At 40.7% G+C, this 22,790-nt stretch overlaps 2 protein-coding genes across 4 annotated transcripts in view; one reads left to right on the forward strand and one right to left on the reverse strand.

Moving 5' to 3' along the window:
• Prr14l (proline rich 14 like) overlaps positions 1–11,486 on the reverse strand; it is a 71,016-nt gene extending 59,530 nt beyond the window's left edge. For 2 of the 3 annotated variants that reach the window (XR_007109801.1, XM_047561098.1), the window contains exons 1-2: positions 11,357–11,486; positions 69–590 (exon numbers count right to left, since the gene is read on the reverse strand). Coding sequence is in view for 2 of the 3 variants with exons in the window: in XM_047561098.1 (XP_047417054.1) it covers positions 69–539 (471 nt within the window). In the remaining variant the exon portion in view is untranslated. Of the gene's footprint in view, positions 1–68; positions 591–9,418; positions 9,540–11,356 lie in introns of all 3 variants that reach the window. The other variant, XM_047561099.1, reaches the window with a different exon arrangement.
• A 5,233-nt stretch (positions 11,487–16,719) lies between these two features.
• Positions 16,720–22,790, forward strand: part of Depdc5 (DEP domain containing 5, GATOR1 subcomplex subunit) — a 145,455-nt gene continuing 139,384 nt past the window's right edge. The window contains 5 exon segments of the mRNA XM_047561008.1: positions 16,720–16,844; positions 17,487–17,604; positions 19,856–19,943; positions 20,332–20,378; positions 21,944–22,029. Of these exon segments, the coding sequence (XP_047416964.1) occupies positions 17,547–17,604; positions 19,856–19,943; positions 20,332–20,378; positions 21,944–22,029 (279 nt within the window). The 5' untranslated portion in view covers positions 16,720–16,844; positions 17,487–17,546.

Raw genomic sequence — 22,790 nt, forward strand, 5'->3', positions numbered from 1 at the left:
CATGAGAAATGGTATTCTGCAATCCTGTTATTCAGTCAACTCATCTGAATCAAGATGTCATTTCTTACCTCACTTGGGATGATGTTTTTTTCAGCAGCTGTGGAATGTTCACGTAGGTCTTCCTTTGCTTCCTCACAGGGTTCTCTCATAATTTCCACTTGGTTCCTTTGATCTCTGAAGACCTTTAGCTCCATACTCTTGGTTTTATCTTCCCTATCCAAGATCCCAGAAGCCATAGAACTTCTTGCTTTGGGGTCTACCAGACCACACCAACCAAGTCTGCCCCCATGATCCAAGGTCTCAGAGATTTCTTGACAACTTTTTGCACAAGTTCTTTGAAGTTCCAAGGGCAATGTTCTATTCTGACTTATAAGAGAGTTAGAGGCTCCAGGTTTTACGTCTGGATTCACACTTGGCTCAGGGTCTGCATGAAGCTCTCTGGAGACACTTACTGGGAGTTCAGAGTATAATTCCTGTACCACGGCAGACATGGAGGGATCAATGGGAACTGGTTGAGTCTCTACTCCGGATGACAGCATTGGGGCAGATGTAGATTATGGAGTCAAGTCTTTTACATCTAACAGTTCACCCTGGCATAAATCAAAAAAAGGATACAAGTTTAAAACTTTGATAGGGTAGAAGCTGACTCAGGTCACATTAGCTAAAATAAGGAAAATAAATTCAACTTCAAATGCCAGCATAATCGGTAACCAAATTTGTGGAAAAACACATACCTTAACTTTTAATAGGATCCTGTCTAATCCTAATTCAAATATTGACTTCTGAATAATTATCCATTTAAACCTGAAGGGCCCACACGTGTAGCTGAAAATAAAACATGCTTATACATCCAAGGATAATGCTGATACAATTTACAAAATAGATTCTTTTTTTTCTTTTGGCCAGGCATGGTGGCCTGTAATCCCAGTTACTCAACAGACTGGACCATGTTAATCTCGAGGTTGAGGTCGGCCTGGGAAATTTAGTGAAATTCAGCCTCAAACAACAACAAAGAACTAAGAATGTGTCTTAATGGTAGAGAGTTTGCCTCTAGAAAAGACAGTATGGTTTTATACTTGTTTTCAGGGCATGAACTCACACTTTTTGTTCACTGATATACCCCCACTGCCCAAAATAGAAGTTTGATATACTGTAGGTACTCTTTGTATGTTGGAGGTATTCTGAGGGACTCTGAGGAGTATGATATATGAAAATCTTTCCTTTGAAAGAGGATACATGGAAAATGGAACTGCTTTCCTTTTACTGCTTGTCAAATACTTGAGCTGTATCTAGTAGGTTAGCACCAGATACTCCTATCCAGTCCCTTAGAACCCTGGGGGTTGAAACCAGAGCCTTGCACATGCTAGGCAAGTGCTTTCCCACTGAGCTACACCATTTTTGTATTTTAATTTTGAGACAGTCTTGCTAAACTGCCAAGGTCAGCCTCAATCTTGCCATCATCCTGCTTTAGCCTCCATAGTAGTTGAGACCACAAGTGTGTGCCACCACACCTCAATCCTTCCTGGCTTTTATCATTTTTTTGCTCTGGATGCTGAAACATTCGTAATTTGCTGAAATATTTATATGTGATTCACAATACTATATTATAAAAAGAGTCAAAACACACACACGCACACACACATTCAGGACCAGGACTTCCCAGCCAGTACATTTTCCACTTTAGTCCAGCAATCATATGCAGTTTCTACAACAAAATCCACTTTTATGGGGCTGAGGTTATAGCTCAGTGGTACTGCACTTGCCTCACATGTGTGAAGAACTGGGTTCAAGTCTCAGCACTGCATATAATAAAAAAAATAAAAATCCACTGACAACTAAAAAATATTTTTAAAAACTTCACTTCCACTTGACTGAGGCAGAAATTGGTTCAACAAATAAGATACTTCACACTTTTATTCTTGATGTTTTTCTTAACCCTAAACTAAAAGAAGAAGATAAGTGTTAAGGAACCCTTCCCAAAGGTAAAATGATGTAAAGCTACATTACTAATTCAAACACTAGAAATTATATAAAGAAATCAGTTTGTTAGTCTATGAAATTCAGATAATAAAGGCTGATAAAAAAGATACGAATATTGAATCCAAAAAAGCAGCACACAGATACAAACTTGCATAAAAAAGTACAGTAAGAATCTAATGAGATTCTCCATGTGAAAGACTTTCATAGTGCTGGGACAAATTTATCTCTTTTAGAGTTAAAATTTTCCCCTTTTTTAATTTAGCTCCTGGATATTTCTGGGGGCATTTCAGATTTTAGGTCCTTTGTGTGATGGGGAGGAGTTTTAGAAGAGATAAAATGGAATTGTTATTGATGTCAAAATAAGTAGAAAGTGTCCAAATTTAACTTGGTTCAGTTTCCTGTCTCCAACAGCACACACAATCTAGTTTCTGGATGTCAGACTACGTAGAGATTGGAAGAAAAATTGTAGGAGAGGATATTGTGAAGCTCAAGTTTGTCAGCAAGGCACAAAATGAGCCAGGCTCATGTCTATAATCCCACCCACTTGGGAAGCTGAGGCAAAAGGATGACAAACTTCAGGTTGCCCTAGCTAACAGTCTACTCAAAAAAAAAATGAATAATAAATACATTTTTAAAAAAGGGCTGGGAATATACACAGTGCTAGAGTGACCCTGGGTTCAATCCCCAGTACCACAAAACAAAACAAAAAACACAAACCTAAAAGGGCATGGTGGCACATGCCTATATCCTAGATAGTCCAGAGGCTGAGGCTATAGGATCTCAAGTTTGAGGCCAACCTTAGCAATTTAAAAAGACCCACTCTCAAAACAATCTCAAACTGGGTGTGGTGGTACACACCTGTAATCCCAGCAACTCGGGAGGCTGAGGCAGGAGGATCTCGAGCCAGCCTTAGCAAGGGTGGTTGCAAAGCAACTCAGTGAAACTCTGTCTCTAAATAAAATACAAAATAGGGCTCAGGATCTGGCTCACTGGTTGAGTGCCCCTGAGTTCAATCCCCAGTACCTCCACCCCCTGCCAAATAATTCAAAACAAAAAATAGAAAAGGATAGGGGGTATATAGCTCAGTGGTAGAGTGCCCCTGGGTTCAATTCCCAGGACTGAGGGTGGGGATGGGGTTGTAGTATTAACTTAATTCAGTTTACAACATGAATAAACCTTGAAAACATGGCATGGTACTGGCACCAAAATAGACATAACTGCATAAGTACAGTAACCTCATACTAGACGAGGGTGCCAAAAACTTACAATGGAGAAAAGATAGCCTGTTCAACAAATGGTGCTGGGAAAACTGGAAATCCATATGCAGTAAAATGAAACTAAACCCCTATCTCTCAGCCCGTACAAAACTCAACTCAAAATGGATCAAGGATCTAGGAATTAGACCTGAGACCCTTCACCAAATAGAAGAAAAAGTAGGCCCAAATCTCCATCATGTTGGCTTAGGACCAGACTTCCTTAACAACACCCCCATAGTGCAAGAAATAAAAGCAAGAATCAATAAATGAGATAAATTCAAACTAAAAAGTTTTTTCTCAGAAAGGAAACAATCAATGTGAAAAGACAGCCTACAGAGTGGGAGAAAATCTTTTCCACACACACTTCAGACAGAGCACTCATCTCCAAAGTTTATAAAGAACTTAAAAAAACTTTACACCCAAAATACAAAGAACCCAATCAATAAATGGGCTAAGGAAATGGGCAGACACTTCACAGAAGATATACAGGTGATCAACAAATGTATGAAAAAGTGCTCATCATCCCTAGTAATTAAAGAAATGCAAATTAAAACCACCCTAAGATTTCATCTAACTCCAATTAGAATGGCTATTATCAAGAACACAAGCAAGGGCTGGGGAGATAGCTCAGCTGGTAGAGTGCTTGCCTTGCAAGCACAAGGCCCTGAGTTTGATCCCCAATACCGCCAAAAAAAAACAAAAAACAAAAAACAAAAAAAACACACACACACACAAGCAATAAGAAGTGTTGGCATGGATGTGGAGAAAAAGGCACACTCATGCATTGCTGGTGGGGTTGCAAATTGGTACAGTCACTCTGGAAAGCAGTATGGACCCATTCAGAAAGCCTGGAATGGATCCACCATTTGACCCAGCTATCCCACTCCTCGGTTTATACCCCAAGGACTTAAAATCAGCATACTACAGTGATGCAGCCACATCAATGTTCATAGCAGCTCAATTCACAACAGCTAGATTGTGGAACCAACCTAGATGCCCTTCAGTTGATGAATGGATAAAGAAACTATGGTATATATACACAATGGAATATTACTCAGCCATAAAGAATAAAATTATGGCATTTGCTGGTAAATGGATGAAGTTGGAAAATATCATGCAAAGTGAAATAGGCCAAGCCCAAAAACCAAAGGCCAATGACAATATATAATGATGGGGGGTGGTGGTGGGGGGAGAAGAATGAAGAAATTTGGGAAGAGAAAAATGAAGGAACTTTGGATGGTGTTGAGGAAAAAGGGGTGGGAGGGGTGGAGATGGAAAAACAGTAGAATGAAACAGTATTACCCTATATATATGTATGATTCCATGAATGGCATGAATATACATTGTGTACAACCATAGAAATGAAAAGTTCTACCCCATTTGTGTACAATGAATCAAAATGTGTCTGTAAAAATAAATATTTTAATTTAAAAAAACCCTGAAAACACTATAAGTGAAATAAACACAAAGAACCACTTTTATTCCATTTGTATCAAATGTCAAGAATGGGCAAATGGACTGGGGATACAGCTCAGTTGGTAGAGTGCTTGCACAAGCACAAGGCCCTGGATTCAATTCCCAGCACCATGAATTAAAAAAAAAGAAAAGAAAAAGAAAGGAAAGAAAAAGAATGGGAAAATGCAGGGCTGAGTATTTAGTTCGGTGGTAGAGTGCTTGTCTATTGAAGGAGGTCCTGAGTTTGCTCTCCAGCACCAAATGCACACACAAAAAGGGATATGTAAATTTATAAGACAAAGTAGATTAATGGTTGCCAGAGTTGGGAGTGTTGGAGAACTAGGGCTAGAAGCTAATGGACACTTTTTTTTTTTTTTTAAGTATAAAAATGTTCTAAAATTGATAAAGGTGACTATATTAAAAACCACTGATTTGTATACTTTAAATTGGTAAATTCTTTCACTGCTGGGGATTGAACCTGAGGTCTATGCAAGCTAAGAAATGCTCTACCGGGCTGGGGAGATAGCTCAGCTGGTAGAGTGCTTGCCTTGCAAGCACAAGGCCCTGAGTTCGATCCCCAGTACCACAAAAAAAAAAAAAAAAAAAAAAAAAAAAAAGAAATGCTCTACCACTGAGCTACACCCGCAGCTCATGTGAATTATATACATATTTTTAATATCTTTATTAGTTGTTCATGAACCTTTATTTATTTATTTGTATGCAGTGCTGGGAATCAAACTCAGTGTCTCACACATGCTAGGCAAGTGCTTTACCACTAAGCCACATTCCCAGCCCTGAATTATATTTTAATAAAACTCATTTTTAAAAGAACAGATGGGGAGCAGGGTGCGATGGCACATGCCTGTAATGCCAGTCACTCAGGAGGCTGGGGCAGGATTGCAAGTTCAAGGCCAGCCTTGGCAACTTTGTCTTAATAAAATAAAAAGGTTTGGGATACAGTATAGTGGTAGAGTGCCTGCCTAACTTGCAGGAGGCCCTGGGTTCCATCCTCAGCAATGGGGGGGGGGGGGGGGGGGGGGGGGGGGGGGCAGGATTATATTTCAACAGTAGAGCACATGCCTAGCATGCAAGACCCTAACTTGGATCCCTAAAACTGCAAAGAAAATAATAATAATAATAAAGAATCCTGCCCGAGTCCCCCAACCTTTCCTTCAATCTCTCAATTCCTGACCTACATTTCACTTACCAAGGATGGGACCTCCCCCAACATAATACATCTAAAATAGAGCCCATTTAATCCAAAGAATAATTGAGTCTTTCTACATGCAAACAGCTGCAAGAAACAAAGATGAATAAGATGCTCTCAGTATATTACATGCTCTCTCTTTTCCTTGTTTCCTCCCCCACCCCATTCAACCAAGGGCTTTGTTCATGCTAAGCAGGTGCTCTATCACTGAGCTACACACTAGCCACTACAATTGCCTCTCAACATCAGTATCGCTTTTCTAGAGCTCAGACTCAAATCCCCAGTTATAATCACAACTAACCTTCCACTCTGCATAGCATTTAACAACCTATGAACTCAACAGTGTCTCTAATAAACCCTACTCTTTCTAATTCTCAAGTCTTACTTCAACATTTTCTTCCAAAGGTCACTCCACATAAAGTCATGTACAACTACATATTTACTAAACAATTTTTTTTTTTTTTTTTGGTACTGAAGTTTGAATCCAGGGTGCTTAACCACTGAGCAACATTCCCAGTCCTTTTTATTTTTTATTTTAAGACAAGATTTCACTAAGTTGCTTGGGGCCTTCTTAAACTGCAGAGGTGGGCCTCAAACTTGCAATCCTCCTGCCTCAGTCTCCCAAGTAACCGGATTACAGGTGTGTCTCCCCATGCTTAGCTTTCTAAACAGATCTTTATCAGAAAGAATGAATACTGATAATCGCATAGAATGGTTCAAAATGTTTCTCAGGGAAAACAGTGTCTTTAACTTTCTTACGACTGCATCTACACTGTAAATGGGCAGTGACTAAAACAGAACTTTAAAGCTTTAAAGATAAACAAATACCATAAAACTGTCATTTTTCGATACCTGTGTTTGTTGATACTAATTTGGACAGAATTCTAAGAATTTTCAACCTGTAAAACAACTAGGCATACTTGCTGTGGAAGCACAATAAACACTCCCTCCTTTTTCTTGGAGTCCAATTTTGGGTCCTCAAATTTTTAAGCCAGTCCGGGCATGGTGGCAAAAGCCTGTAATCCCAGCAATTTGGGAGGCTGGGGCAGGAAGATCATAAGTTTGAGACCAGTTTTAGTAACTTCGCAAGGCCCTAAGAACTGAGTCTCTATCAAAAGAAAATTTTTTAAAGGATTGGGATCAATTCCTAGTATAAACAAACAAACAACAACAACAAAATGAAGGCTGAGGCCAAAGGATCACAAATTCAAGTAAATTGGTGCTCTGTCCTAAGATAAAAAATTTAACAAAGGTTTGGGGATGTTTTCAGTGGTAAAGTGCCCCTGGGTCAAATCACCAGTATTCCCACTCCTGCAAAAATTTCTAAGCCAACTCTGCAGTTTAGTTACCAAAACAATGTACTCAAATAGAACAGCTGGATCCCTCAGAGGCGAAGTGATATTTAGATGCAAGCCTAAAGTAGCAGATTAAAATTATTGTCAGCTCTCTAGATCATATCATCATCTATCAAAATACTGGCTGTACCACAAGACTGCAGTAACAGAACACTATTTTGAGAAAAGATGCAAATCCTTTAAAACTAAAATTTCTGAGGCTGAGGCAGGAGGATCACAAATTTGAGGCCAGCCTGGGCAACTCAGTGAGACTTGTTTCAAAATAAAAAATAAAAAAGGGCTAGGGAGGTAGCTCAGTAGTAGAGCACAAAATCCAGTACCACGTGAAAACACACACATAAAATTGAAGTTTCTGAACCTAATGCAGCAATTAAAACTGATGATGTAGAAACACCTCTCTATGTAGAAAACTGCCTAGAATAGTTTTTATTAAACTAAATAAACACCAGGACACTCATTTTGGTAAATATACATGCACATAAAAAACATCCTGAAAGAGGGCTGGGGTTGTGACTCAGTGGTAGAGTGTTTGCCTGGCATGTGTGAAGCACTGAGTTCAATTCTCAGAACCACATATAAATAACTAAATAAATAAATGAATTTAATAAAGGTCCATTGACAACTAAAAATAAAATCAGAAAATTAAAAAAATATTCTGAAAGAACACAAACCATTAACAGTGTTAATTTGGTGGAGAGATAACCAATGACTTAGTTGTGTGCTGTACTTTTTAAAAAGACAGTTGAGAGTGAATTATGTTAATTTTTTTCTATTATTTCCCAAGACCCAAATGCATAACAATAAAAAATTAATAAGTGTATTAGCCCTTTATTTTATATGGTATCTTTCCAACTGTCAGTTCTCTGCCTCGATAATCAAAAGTTTTACATTCAAGTGTTAAAAAAATTGAAGAAAAAGAAAAGAGTAACACATGCTTATAAAATGTAGGCAGGGATTTATTTACAGCTAATCCTTTCTAATGACTTAAAATCAAACTATTGGGTGAGTATACCAGATAATTATCTAGTCTGAGGTCTAAAGAAAATAAACTATCCATTTACCAATGACACTTGCCAGCTGCTACTGGCTTGTCATCTTTACCACAACACATAAAAATGTGTTAGATTAGGAAATAAACTTATCTATGGGGAAAAAAACGAAGGTAATGTTTACATGAGGCATGTAGTAAAATTCTTCTCAAAAAAATTTCTTAAGAGCAATTACCTACTGATCTTTCTGTTTCAAATGCAAAAGATTTGTGGTGAGTAGTCTAATTGGCTGGTTTCCCATATCAGGTAACCAGGGTCCTTATTCTGACACCATTCATCAGCTACACAGTGATTATGTTAAGTGAAAGTTAAGTGAACTTTCCAGGCTTGTTTTTTCATGTAAAATGAACAAATTAAACAAAATAATCACAAAGGGCCCTGCCACTCATAAAACCTCATGACTCTAAAAGATAACTTTTCTATTTCTCTTTGTTTCAGCAAAACACACCTACACACATCAACAATGGTGGTACAGAGTTCAGACTAATCCTCTCCACAAGTACTCAAGGGCATCTGAGGTAATTTAAGAACATTTTACACACAGAAAAGATGGAAAACTTCTTTGGTGTGCCTTCACATAATTTGCTAGTGTTAATTTTTATCCTACCAAAAGACAAAAACATTAAATACAAAAACATATTATTGAATAATTTATGTTGCAGCTCTCGTTTGAATATTTCATAATACTAAAAATTCGACAAAGTGGCAACATTTACTTTAGTCATTCAACTCTCCCCAAAACAAAAAAGTTATGGACACAAAAAATTTATAGGAATAAAGCAAAAAACGTGTATGAGTGTGTGTGTGTAGGGGAGATAACAAAGAAAACAGAATGGAAAACTATGTGCCCTGGGGCTGCGGCTGTAGCCTGGTTGTAGAGCATTTGCCTAATATGTGTAAGGTGCTAGGTCTGATCTTTAGCACCACACAAAAATAAATAAATAAAATAAAAGTATTCTTGTCCATCTACAACTAAAAAAATTTAAGAAAAAGAAAAAGAAAACTACGTGCCCCAAAAATCCTGGGACTGAAGGTCTCCTCTCCCTTTAATTCCAATGCAAAGAGCTGTTAACACCACCAGGGGCTGCCATGCTTGTGTCAAGGAACAATACTCACAATAATGATCAGGCCCTCAGAAGTTCACAACACTCTTTTTCCCTTCAGAAAGAGGCTTTCTTTTCCAAAGATTCAGACATTGCAGCCAATCCCTCCATGAGGGAATTCCAAGGGGCCTCTTCTTGAGGGACAGAGAAAGAAGAGTTTTTAAAAAGATTTCAAGACAAATTGGAAGCAAGGCAAGGAAGCTCATATACTAAATAGGGTCCAACTGAACAGGGAATGGCAGGAAATCTCAAAAGCATCAACCACTGTTTCCCTATTCCTCCCTTTATTAGCATGCAGGAAAAGGACCCCTGTCTCCACATGGGGAATCAAACAGTGAAAATGCTCCCGATTTCTACTGACAAAGACTCCCTGCATAAAGATCTCCATCTATTTTTCAAAAGGAGAGGAGAAAAGAAACCATTTGTATCAGTCTAGGTAGATAGGAGGAAAAGAGTACTCTCCCTCAAAGGTATAGTCTTATTTTTCTTGAGAACACACAAAAAAGAAAAAAAAATCAGAATCATCTTCTTGGCAGATGTGTGGAGGGGAGGGTGTGTTAGGAGGAAGCTTTTTTTTTTTTTTTTTTGTCACTACAGCAAGTAAGGAGAGTGGAAAAGGACATCTCTCATCACTCAGGAAGAAGTGACAGATTCTGTGCACAAAGGAAAGGGTGGATTCTGGCATCAGTCTCCTTTCCTGTGTACTGACCTGTTTCAAAAAACTAAGTCTTTTTTTTCCTGATTATTTTCACTGAGGCCTTCTTTGTTAATTTAGGGAGTAGAGAACAGTAAGATTTGAGGGGAGTGGAAGTACATCTTTTTCCACCATAGGGTGGGGAAAAGTCTTCCTCTCCTGTGGATAAGGGTTGAATATTTGTGATGGCTGGTGGTGGTAAGTAGATGCATGCAAACACCTGCTTCTTTGGCCAAGATATTTGTATTCTTTCCTTTTTCAGTGCTGGTGATTGAATCCAGGGTATTGTGTATGCTAGTCAAGCATTCTACCACTGGACTACATCCCCAGTCCCAGTTTTCTTTCTTAACGAATTAACAGTAACAATTTGCCAAAAACTTACTATGTACTAAACATTAACACAAATTCTCCCTTTACTCTCATGTCAATATTAAGAAAAGAGTAACCCAAATTTGAAATGAGCTGAGACATGGATGAGTCAAGGTCACAAAGATGTTAGATGGGAGAGAGGCTTTGCAACTATCACAATCTAAAAGTCACGATCTTATCTGTGCAAGGGAAAAAGAGCTCACTGCACACCAAGAGACTAAAAGGGAAGAAAAGCGAGGCTCCCTCTGTGGACATGATTTGGGGAGGGGGAGAAAAAGCTGACTTCTGATATCATAAAGTTAACTCAAGGTCTTCCTCTCTATATCTCGGGATAAAGGTGAAAAATGACGGAGGGAAGGTAAGTCTTTTTAAACTTAGAGGGAAGGTAGACCCTCTCCAATACTTTTAGGGAAGTTGAAAATTTCCCTTGTCACCTGAACGACACTGACACAGTGGGGGGAACGTTCTCATTTTGGGGTTACCCCTTATCCCTCCTTATGTTTAAATTCCCTCTCGCACCCTGGGAGTGGGTCTCCCACCGCTGACGAACGGACCAGAACCAAGAAGGACTGTCGTCCCACAAGGGGCGTCGTCCTCCCGAAGGAGAGAAGTTGCGGGGGGGTGGGGAGTCCCCTGCCGATCTAGGTTGCAAAGCAGTCTCCCCGTTCAAGCCGGAGAAGCCTTTTTTCCCTAGCGACGCGGGCCCTAGTCTCCTCCCTCTTTCTGGGTCGTTCTGCCGCCCGCAGCGTAACCTCCGCTTGCTTCAGCGCCCCGAAAGGCGGGGGCCCGGGGTCCCCTTTTGCCAGCACCGCCCGAAGGAGGGTCCCCGCAGGGCGTTGTGGGGTGGAGCGGCTATGCCCGAAGCCTTCCAACCCCGGGGCCTCTTACCCTGAGGCCTGCTCCCCGGCCGGTGCTTGCCCCGCCAGCTTGGCCTCTGCAGACGCAGCCCCGCTGCCGCCAAGTCTACCTGAGCTTACAGAGCAGAGAGCCAGTGGGCGCTCCGGCCGCTACCGCCTCTCCGTCTCTATGGTTCCCCCCCCCCTCCCCCGCACTTCCTCATCCGGGGCCTGAGCTAGCCATGCGGATTCGCCCAAGTCCCACCCACGCATAGCGCGCGCGCACTCCAAAGGGCGCTCTTCCCGCCTCGGAACTCCCGCCCTCTGCGAGCCAGCAGTAATCCTGAACCCCGCCCCTGCGGCGCAGACTCTTAAAGGGAAACACAGCTTTTGGCTCGTTTCTGCTGAACCCCAGGGCCCACTTTTCTCTCTACTACTACCATTGAGATCTAGATCACCATTTGTCTGACCTGGACATCTACAATTTTAGGGGCCTCCGTGCTTCCATTCTGTTAGCTCGAGAAATCTTTTAGTACTGGATCAGTGTTTTAGGTCACATTGCTCCCCTGCTGCTAATCACACCACTAAATCTAAATGGCACCCTGCTTCTAATTGAATATAGCACTTTGTTTTCATTTCTTCATCATTTTAACTCTAGCTGAAAGTATCTTGTTTCATTTCTTGACTTGGTTATTGTCTGTCCCCTCCCACCCTTCTCTGTTTTATTCATCACTATATTCACAGCACCTAAAGACAGTGTCTGGCAGACATTAGAAGGAAGGAAAAGATCAGTCACTAGTGGGACTCAGAGGTGCGGCCTGTAATCCCAGTCACTTGGGAGCATGAGGCAGGAGGATTGATTTTGAGGCTGGCTTCAGCAATTTAGCCACACCTGTGTCAAAAATAAAAAGAACTGGGAATGTGTTTCAGTAGTAAAGTGCCCCTGGTTCAACCCTTAGTACAAAAACAAAAAACAAGACAAACAAAAAAACCCTGAAGGGAATTGAGGATGTCCAGAAAACGTAATTGACTTAATTCCCAAATCACACAGCTATGTGTTAAAATAAAATTTGTTGCTTCTTAGAGCTTATTGATCTGGCCAGAACTAGAGATTTGGAAGTTTTGGGGGAGACTTTAAATCTCTCTTCTCTAATCAAAATATTCTTTTCTGGGTGCTGTGGTGCACCCCTGTAATCCCATCAGCTCTGGAGGCTGAGACAGGAGGATTAGGAGTTCAAAGTCAGCTTCAGCAATTTAGTGAGGCCCTGTCTCAAAATAAAGGTCTAAAAAGGACTGGGGATGTGGTTCAGTGGTAAAGTGCCCTGAGTTCAATACCAAAAACAAACAATATATATCTATACTGTTCATCTTGCTGAGGTATTTTTTTCCTTTTGACACCCCTTAACATTTTGTACCCCGACATGAGGACATGAGTGTCTCACCTATCTCATCCTAATCCCTGCCATGCTTCTAGCTCTGCACCAGGCAGAGATGGGGTCCAAAAGTCTAATCTCCTGAAAGGCAGAAGAGAGCCAATTTCCTGATGCATTGCATGCCTTTTGCTTTTGCTTAGTTCATACTACTCTCCACATTTATGTGGCTCTTTTCATTTTTTTATTGTTTTTGTTTTGTTTTGCAGTGGTGGGAATTGAACTCAGAGCCTTGTGCATGCTAGACAAGCATTCTACCACTGATTTAAACACCCCACCCAATTAGTTTAATTTTAAAGACTGAAGGTTATATGTTCCTCATCTCAGACATCTTTTGAAGGAGGAAGGATATATACTTGACAGGGGAGAAATTTTAAAAAAGGAGTATCTTGTGCAAGGATACATAGCCAAACAAAACAACAAAACAGTGTTCAAACTGATGTTGTACAGTGATTATAGTACCAAGGTTGAAGGATCTCTCTGGGGGGCAATCTGCTCTGCCCTCTCTAACCTTGACCAGCTTGAAACTGAGGCAGTGCAAAAACCCCCCTTCAAACATCCATTCTTTTTTTTTTTTTGGCACTGGGGATTGAACCCATGGGCACTCAACCACTGAGCCACAAACTTCAAAGCTTTCAGTTTTTGTTTGTTTGTTTTTGTTTTTAAGGAGACTTGCCAAATTCAAAAGTGCAATATTTGCATTTCTAAGATATGACACCAACTAGGGACATCCCTCAGGAGAAGGAACCTCATTTTTCCAAAGGCCAAAAAGAAAAAAATTGAGTTAAGTTCCTCTGAAATGGAGGACTTCTCATCAACCACTTGCTAAGACAGAAAACAGTGTAGGGGATTGTTCTGGGTGGGACCTAAAGAGGCAATGTAAACATTTCTGTTACATATAACTGTTTTTTGTTTTGTTTTGTTTTCTTTTTTTAAACTGGGGATTGAACTCATGGGTTCTTTGCCTCTGAGCTACATCTCCAGTCCACCCCCCCACCCTTTTTTTTTTAATTTTGAGAGAAGATCTGGCTAAATTTCTGAGGCCGACCTCGAACTTGAGATCCTCCTGCTTCAGCCTCCCAAATGGCTGGGATTACAGGCATGAGGCCCTGGATCTGGCTACATATAACATTTTATGCTTGAAAATTTTTGTAACTGTTGCCCTCTACTTGATTATATATGGTTTCCTTTTTTTTTTCCTTTGAGTAGCTGAGTGTCTAACCCCAAGGCCTCAACCATGCTAGGCAAATGCTCTACTACTGAGCCTCATTCTTCTTTAATATAAAGTTTTCACAAGCCTGGCATGGTGGCTTGTACCTATAGCCTCAGTTACTGGGTAGGCTAAGGCAGAAGGATCACTTGAGCCTGGGAGATTGATGCTAGCCTCGTCAACATATGAGACTCTGCCAAAGAGAAGATGAGGAGGAGGAGAAAAGTTTTGGTGATTACTTAATAGTTAAATTACTCAACTTATACTGAATTCTTAAGTAAAAACATCTACATGTAAGGAAATTCTTGCTTGTCTTGCTATAGGGACCCTCTTATCTATGCCTCCACTGGTATATCACACTTTTTTTCCCTTTAACATTCATACATTTTTCTGGAAATCGTAAGAAACTGGTACAGCTTGTATAAAAGCTATGAGGAAATATTATTGGAGTGCTATTATTGGAGGCAGGAATGGCCATTTAGATTTAGTGGTCAGTGTGATTGGGATGGTGTGACCTAAAACCACATTCCAGTTATTAAGAGATTTCTCCAGCTACCAGAATGGAAATAGGTAGGCTCCTATAGTTGCAAATGTCCAAGTTAGAGAAATAGTGAACCAAGGGCTGGGATTTAGCTCAGTGGTAGAGTGCTTGCCTAGTTATAAACTCTGAGTTCAATCCCCAGCATTATAAAGGGAGAGAGAAAAAATGAGTAAATAGAGAGTAGATAAGTAAACCACAATGGTAGACTGGCAGTAGGCAGTGTTTCAGGAACCCTAGGTTAACATGAGACCCAACCCACTCAGCTCTGGTTTTCTTTCTCTTTTCCCTCTTTCTCCTTCTTTCTCCTTCTTCCTCCTTCTTCTTCCTTCTTCTTCTTTTTCTTTTTTGGTACTGGTAATTGAACCCAGAGGCACTTAACCTCTGAGTCACATCCCAAGCCCTTCATATTTTTATTTTGAGCCAGTGTCTTACTAAGTTGCATAGGGCATCATTAAGTTGGTAAGGCTGGCCTCGAAATTTCAATCCTCCTGAGTTGCTAGGATTACAGGTGTGAACCACTGCACCTGTTTTCTGGTTTGCTCTTTGTTACAGGGTTGGGGCATTCTGGGAAACTGAGGCAGTGCAAAGGCCACCTTCAAACACCATTCTATATACATATTTTTTGGTACTGGGGATTGAATCCAGGGCATTCAACCACTGAGTCACATCCCCAGCCCTTTTTTGTATTTCATTTGAGACGGGGTCTCATTGAGTTGCTTAGGGTCTTGCTAAGTTGCTGAGACTGGCTTTGAACTCAAAACCCTCCTGCCTCAACCTCCCGAGCTTGCCACCATGCCAGCTTCAAACATCCATTCTTGAGATCAGGTCAGAAAAATTTCAGATATGTTGCACAGAGTGATATTGAAGTGTTTATTGAAGTGATAGGAAAAGAAAAAGGGGTCGCTCTGAAGGGAGAGAGCGAGTCTTCTTAGGAGAGGGACAGCATGTATCTCCTGCACTCCAGCTTTATTGGGCGTCCCAGAGAAGTTTTCAGGGACCTGCCCAAGTTCACCTCTTGAGTTTTGACTGACAGCAGGATGACAGCAGACTTTCGAATCCCCACTGCCATGACAACTTTAGGTCATTTTGGCCCATGCTGATCAGTTCCAATTGGATTCTTAACCATAAATTCTTTCAGATTTATGGTTAGGAGGAATTTTCCTTATCTCCCTGAGTTTTGGGATCTGGGTTATGTAAAGGGTTGCAAAAGTGTCCCCCTTCAGGGTAACTTGGGTTCCTCTTATCAACATTATTTTGGGCCTGCATTTCTCCTGCAGATAACAGTTTGCAGAAGAATGTGATATGTCCTGTCCACTAAAGCCAGGCAGGGTTGCAGATAAATTGCTTCTTGGAAAAGAAATCATGTGGGGGTCCGCACAATGGGCCCATTTTATAGAAGTTTCCCCTTAACCTCTTGTTCTATCTGTCCTCTACCATGAGGACCTATGTCCAGATCAGATAGGAATTTGGACAAAGCTATGGATGCTGATAGGTCATATTGGACTCTGTGGGGTCTGGATCCATCCTTACTTTCTTCAGAAGTGTTTGTGTCTTTTAGGCTCAGTCCTCCCGTCTGTGAAATACAATAGTAACTTCCACCAAACAGGTATACAACATGAGGATATTTGTTAAGTTATGGGTAGCTACTATTTTTATTATGAATAGCCAGTGGGGCACAGAAAGTCTTGGGGTGTTTGCAAACTCCCGCAAAGTGGATACTTGCTAGCAGGAGCCATCACACTAAGTCTCATACACTTAGTCCTTTGTATTTTCCAAAATTTCTCCCAGAATTTTCCTTTTGCAACTCTCAGAAGCTCTGAGGGGCCAAGGGAGAATAAGGGGCCAAGGGAGAATAACTAGCCTGGTTTACACACAAGGAAGCGGAGCTCAGGTAATAATCGCCCTGTTTCCCTTGCTGCAGGATCACTAAGTCTAAAACGAAGCTCCTGTATACCAATCTATTTCCTCATTTCCTTTTCAAGGCAAATGAAAGGTCTGGCAACCGGGCGGGAAACGCGAGAAGTGGTAAGAGGGAGAGGCCGCACGCTACGCCCCACCCCCGGCGTGAGCCCCGGATGAGGAAGTGGCGCGGTCACCGAGATGAGACGGAGGCCCGGCGAGAGCGGCCCGGGACGCGGGGGCGGGAAGGGGGCGGTGCCCCTGGGCGGAGCCACGGGAGCGGCGCGGGTTCTCAGGTGAGCTCCCGGTGGCGGGCGGCCTGCCGGTGCCTACAGCTCAGGGGTGGAAACCCTGCGGGTTGTGGGGGCTTACGTGGGATGTTCAGAGGAGGTGCGGGTACTTGTCCAGCGTTCGGCCTCGGGGGTCCAGCCTGAGGTGGGAAGGGGCTCTGGAGCTGCAGGTGAGTGGAGCTGCCCACTCTGAGCTGGGACGTGGGAGGCCTCCGAGGGAGGGGGCTTTGGCCCGGGTTCGAGTCCCGACTCGGTCCCCATCCTGCTTTGTCACCGTGGACAAGTCTTTCTCGTCTCTGAGCCTCCTCGGCCTCAGCGGAAAGGTTCGCTGAGAGTTCGTATGGATGGAACTCCCCTACCTTCCTCGTACTCGTACTCGCCTTGTCCAGGTCATTGTCGGAGGAACGCGAATTGTGGGAGTGCTCATAAGTGTATGAGTGACCTTGGGCAAGTCCCTTGTGTTTGCTCTCACTTTTCTCGTCTACAAATGTAGTAGGTTAACCTCTTAGGACCTCTGAATCATTCGGGTGTTATTGGTATAGCTGGAGACAGGGTAATAAATGTTCCATTCACTGCAAGTCTCCTCTTTAGGGATGCGACAGATAGAATACTTCTGAAGGTTTGACCAGACCTGGGCCCAAATTCCCCTTAGTTTCTAGGTTCTGTGATTGTTCTCCCTCTCTCCTTGTGATTGGCGGAGTGATTTCATCCAGTGTTTGGCGCTTCCTTCCAACCGACTAACACCATAATCAAAGAACTGTTGCAAGGAAAAGTCTGACATTCCAACCTTCATGTGTGTGTTTCAATGGCAGGGAGGCAAGATGACTTCTCTGCCCCAAGATTGGAACAGCTGAAGGAAACCAAAGGACAAGATGAGAACAACAAAGGTCTATAAACTGGTCATCCACAAGAAGGGCTTTGGGGGCAGTGGTCAGTATTGATTGGTTTTTTGGGGTTGTGCAAGTTGACTGAAGTTCTGATGTGTATAGTGATTGGAAAATTATACATCAACTCATGTGACAGCTGAGGCTAGACAGATAACTGAGTGAAGCAGTAATTGTGATACAGCAACAAGGAGGAGGATAGGACTTTATAAACCACAGCCCTTTTCTAAAAGTATTTGTATCCAGGCTTTTAAAGAACATTGTGAATCTTGCCAGTTTTTTACCCTTCCATTTGTTTAGTTGTGTTGTTTATTACAAATTTACTGTGTATTTAAAATTCCAGCCTACACTTGTTTGGCAGATAAGAGAAACTAAAATAGTATTTCAGTGTTTAGAGTCAGTGAGACCTTGCATAGATGTGTACAGAACAGTTATGATCAAAGCATGAAACTTTGCCTGGCTCCTAGGCATAAGAAGGAACAGGATGCAGCATGTTACCTTGCACTAAAGCAGACTCTGCATAATAACTCTGCCTCTAACTTTCCATATCCGTCTCAGGTAAGCCTTTAGTTTACCTTTTCAAGTTCAAGGATTTTCTTTATAATAGATTCCCTTTGTGCCTTGACTTCATAAATCAGGAGAAAAGTAGGGCACTTGGTAGTATGATTTTCCTTTTTCTTTTGTATAGAAATTATTTTCACTTGCATCTTAACAACCTTATTTACTTCAGAATTTGGAATTAATGACATATTAAGTCTTTTTTAGTTTTTTTTTTTGTTTTTTTTCCTTCTTTTCAGTACTGAGGATTGAATACATGTGCTTTCACATGCTGGGCAAGTGCTCTACCATTGAACTACATCCCCAGCTCTTTTTAATTTTGTATTTTGAGATAGGGTCTCATTGAGCTGCTGAGGCTGCCCTTGAGTTTACAGTCCTCCTGCCTCAGTATTTCTGAGTAGCTGAGAATATACAAATGAGCCATAGCACTTGGATGCATTTTGTTCAATATTTTTTATTTTTGTTGTGGTGAGGATCAAAACCAGGGCCTCGTACGCGCTAGCAAATGCTCTACCACTGAGCTATACCCCCAAACCCTTAATCTATATTTTAGTATGCATTTATTCCTATGTTAAATATGTATAAGCTGTTAGAGGAAAGGAAATGCCAGAAATGGAAAATAGTAGTTTGTATATCATAGGATGTTTTGAGAGTTCAGTTAATGATAATAATGGACCAGATATAGGCATGGCTATATTCAAAACACAATTTCTGCTAAAATGCACAGACTTGTTAATACTATGCTTTGTATGCCATTGATGTTGCCTAAACATTTGTGGAATAGACAAATAGTAAGTAGACAACAGAAATAATTTTGGCATAGGGAATAACACAAGGATGCAGTGTATATAATATATAAAGTCTACCTTTTCATGTACACAAGACATGTAGCTAGGTGATGTACCCAGGATTATAAATATAAAACCAGTAAATATTTATTTGGCATATACTTTTGCCAAACATAAAGATTATGAGTATGACAAAGTCCCTTGTCCCTAAGAAGCTTTTAGTTTAATGAGACAAACATACAAAAAGGAAACTAGCCATGTGCAGTAGCACATGCCTGTAGTCCCACCAGCTTGGGAGGCTGAGACAGGAAGATCGTGAGTTCAAAACCATCCTAGCAAAAGTGAGGCACTAAGCAACTCAGTGAGACCCTGTCTCTAAATGAAATACAAAATAGGGCTGAGGATGTTACTCAGTGGTTGAGTGTTCCTGAGTTCAATCCCTGTACCAAAAAGAAAAAAAAAAAAAAAAAAAGAAACTAAACAAAATAAAATATGTGATCATGGAACTTAATTCAGTTTATGGAAGTTAGGAGGAGGCTTCACAGAGATTTGGCATAAAACTGTCAATGGAAATGTTTTCTCAAATAAAATTTGGGATTAACCCAATGCTTCACTTTGTTAGACTGAATCTCCTCCACCTGCCACCTTACTGGGAGCAGAACACAGGGCTTCCTCATCCTATGCAACTGCTACTGTTACCACCGAACTACATCCCCTGCTAGGCTGAATTTTATTGAGTACGGTTATAATTCAAATGTGAATGTACTTTTTTTATATTAGCATGAATAAAGGTGATATCTTCTTCCCCATTATGTATTATCATCCTCTTTTATCAGAGAAAACATTTGGCCTTTGGTTTTTTGGGATTGGCTTATTTCACTTAGCATGATATTCCCCGACTCCATTCATTTCCAGCCCCTGTTATCTATTTGAGATTGAATTGTCTTTCAGATGATGAGCTAGTTGTGAACCCCAAAGTATTTCCTCACATCAAGCTTGGAGACATTGTGGAGATTGCTCACCCCAATGACGAATACAGGTGAGCATCTTGCTAGGAACAAGAGAAGCAGGCCGACTGCTGCTTCCAGTTGATTAAGAGCTTAAGGCTTAAGAGCCTTGAAGAGCAGGACAGCTCTTTGACTTTAAAAATGCTATTATCCTTTGAGATTGGGTCAACTATTAGTTTTTTTTTTTTCCCCCAAGTGGTCCATTCTTTCTGTTTTTAAAACTGAGGTGACATCAATGAAAAATTATGTAGCTCTTATTCATTCTTTTGCAAGTATAGTTTCTTTGTTTCTAATGAACTTCTCATTGTGCTACAAGTTACAGTATGTCTAAGAGTGATTTGTTTGACTTTTGTGGGGGTTGAAGAAAGCTGGGGAATTACTGCTTAAGGTCTCTCATGTCTTTGTTTTTTTCTTTATTAGCCCTCTGCTTTTGCAAGTCAAGTCACTTAAGGAAGATTTACAAAAAGGTAAACATTACAGATTTCTCTCCCTCTCTCCCTCTCTCCCTCTTTTTAAATTCAGTTGTCAATGGACCTTTATTTTGTTTTGTTTTATTTATATTTATGTGGTGCTGAGGATTGAACCCACTGCCTCACACATGCTAGGCAAGCACTCTACCACTGAGCCACAACCCCAGCCCCTACAGCTGTCTTCTTTGAGGTTTCTGTTTATTGTCTCAGAAACTAACAGATTTCCTAATCTCAGGGTATGAGGGCAAGTACTTTTTTTTCTTATCAAATTGTATTCGCTCTTTAAAAAATTGTTATCTACCAAAACTGCAAATGAATCTCATTTGTCAGCAACTTGAGGACACTGAAGAAGCTATATTTAGAGTCAGGAGAAAAGTTAATCTGACTAAAGGAAGTTTTATATTTACCCCCCCCACCTAAAAAAAAAGATGTTGGTAAAGCATAGTTTCCTAAATATCATATTTTTTTTTTTCCCCACAAAATATTTAAGTGCATACTCTGGATGAGGTCAGGGCACAAAAGAAAATTTGATGATTGTTCTAGCACTTGTCCATACTCTGTACAGGGAATGTGTGTGTGTGTGTGTGTGTGTATGTGTGTGTTTATGTATGGTGCTGGGACTTGAATCCAGGAGGATTCTGCCACTGAGCTACTTTCCCAGCCTTTTTAAAAAATTTTAGTTTGATCCAAGGTCTTCTCCTAAGATGCCCAGACAGCCTTGAACTTGTGATTTTCCTGCTTCAGCCTCCCAGATAGTGGAGATTATAGGTGTGCACCACCATTCCTGACTACTTACTCACTCTGGATCCAAATCTTTTCCCTTTTCCTCTAATGGCTATGCCATGCTGCCCAAGGAGTCCATATGTCACTTGATAGGAAATAATTCCTTATATAGTACTTAAGAGAAACAAACAAAAAAATGGTTATGAATTCTCCTTAAGAGCTTTGATGTTAACTGTTCATATTCAACCATTCGATATTTCAATTTCATGGGAAAAAATCCTGGGCTAGGAATGTAGGTTAGTGGTAGAATATTTACCTACTATAGGAAAGACCCTGGGTTTAATCCCTAGCGCGCGTGCGCGCTCACACACACACACACACACACACACACACACACACAAATCCTACTGTGTCTTCTTAAGACTGTCCTTCATACCCTTACCCCATCTCCTGTCACCTGTTACATTTCTTATTTATTAAGCTTTAGGGCTCATTGAAAAGTTTGTTTCTTCCTGAACTACACTGATGTTTTCATTCCAAACAAGAAAAGATTTCTTTCTTATGAATTTTTATAGGTCTTTGAACTTTCTTATTTTGCTGTGTTGCTTTTTTTTTTTTTGCTGGGGGGTCAAACTCAGAGGTTCAGTATGCTAAGTACATGCTCTGCCATTGAGTTACACCTCCAGCCCAATGTCACTTTTTAAGTTCCTTGAAGGCAGAGAACATGTCTTGCCCAAGGCAAGTGTTGCTTTTTTAATATATCCATATTTATAGGTTAGAATATGTTTACCTGGTTTTTCAAAATGTGTTCTCTGATCCAGATTTTTTTTCTGTTTCAGAAACTATCAGTGTGGACCAGACTGTAACTCAAGTGTTCCGGCTAAGACCTTATCAAGACGTATATGTGAATGTTGTAGACCCTAAAGTATGTCTGTGTTCTGGGCTTGAATCTCTTTTTGGAACAATTAGCACCCTTCCTCCAAGTCTAAGTCATTAAAGAAATAATGAGTTACTTACATGTAGTGTTAGATAATTAAATATGTGATTATATATAGGTCATTTAGATTATAGGTGATGGACTGGGGATGTGGCTCAGTGGTAAGAGCGCTTGCCTGGCATGCGTGAGGCCCTGGGTTTGATCCCCAGTACGCCCCCCACCCACCCTGCCAAAAAAAAAAAAAAAAAAAAAAAAAAAAGCAAGAGGAAGAAAGGATTGTAGGAAGGATTGTAGGTGGCATCTAGGTTTCATTTAAATTTCCCCTGCTGCTCTTCAAAGTTTATTCTAGTAAGATTCTGTATGTGAAGCTGTATGTATAATTCTTTGTTAAATTACTAAAATTTCTTTATTTCTAACTTTTCTTCTTGAAATGAGGCTATAATAGGTAAAAATCACTGTCCAAAGGTATTATTGATATTATAAAGGGAAATAAAGTTCATAGTTCAATGTTATGTTAGTATGGTAGAATTCAAGACTAAAACACAGGGCATGGTGGTGTTTACCTATAGTTCCAATTACTTAAGTGGCTAAGGTGGGAGGATCACTTGAGCCTATGAGTTCAAGACCAGCCTGGGCAACATAAGTGAAACCCTATCTCAAAAAAATAAACAACAGACAACAACAACAAAAAGACTAAAACACTAATACTTTGATTTGATACTCTTCACTAAACGTGATAAGTGCAGTAG

This window comes from Sciurus carolinensis, chromosome 8, assembly GCF_902686445.1.
Source record: "Sciurus carolinensis chromosome 8, mSciCar1.2, whole genome shotgun sequence".
Classification (NCBI taxonomy): domain Eukaryota; kingdom Metazoa; phylum Chordata; class Mammalia; order Rodentia; family Sciuridae; genus Sciurus; species Sciurus carolinensis.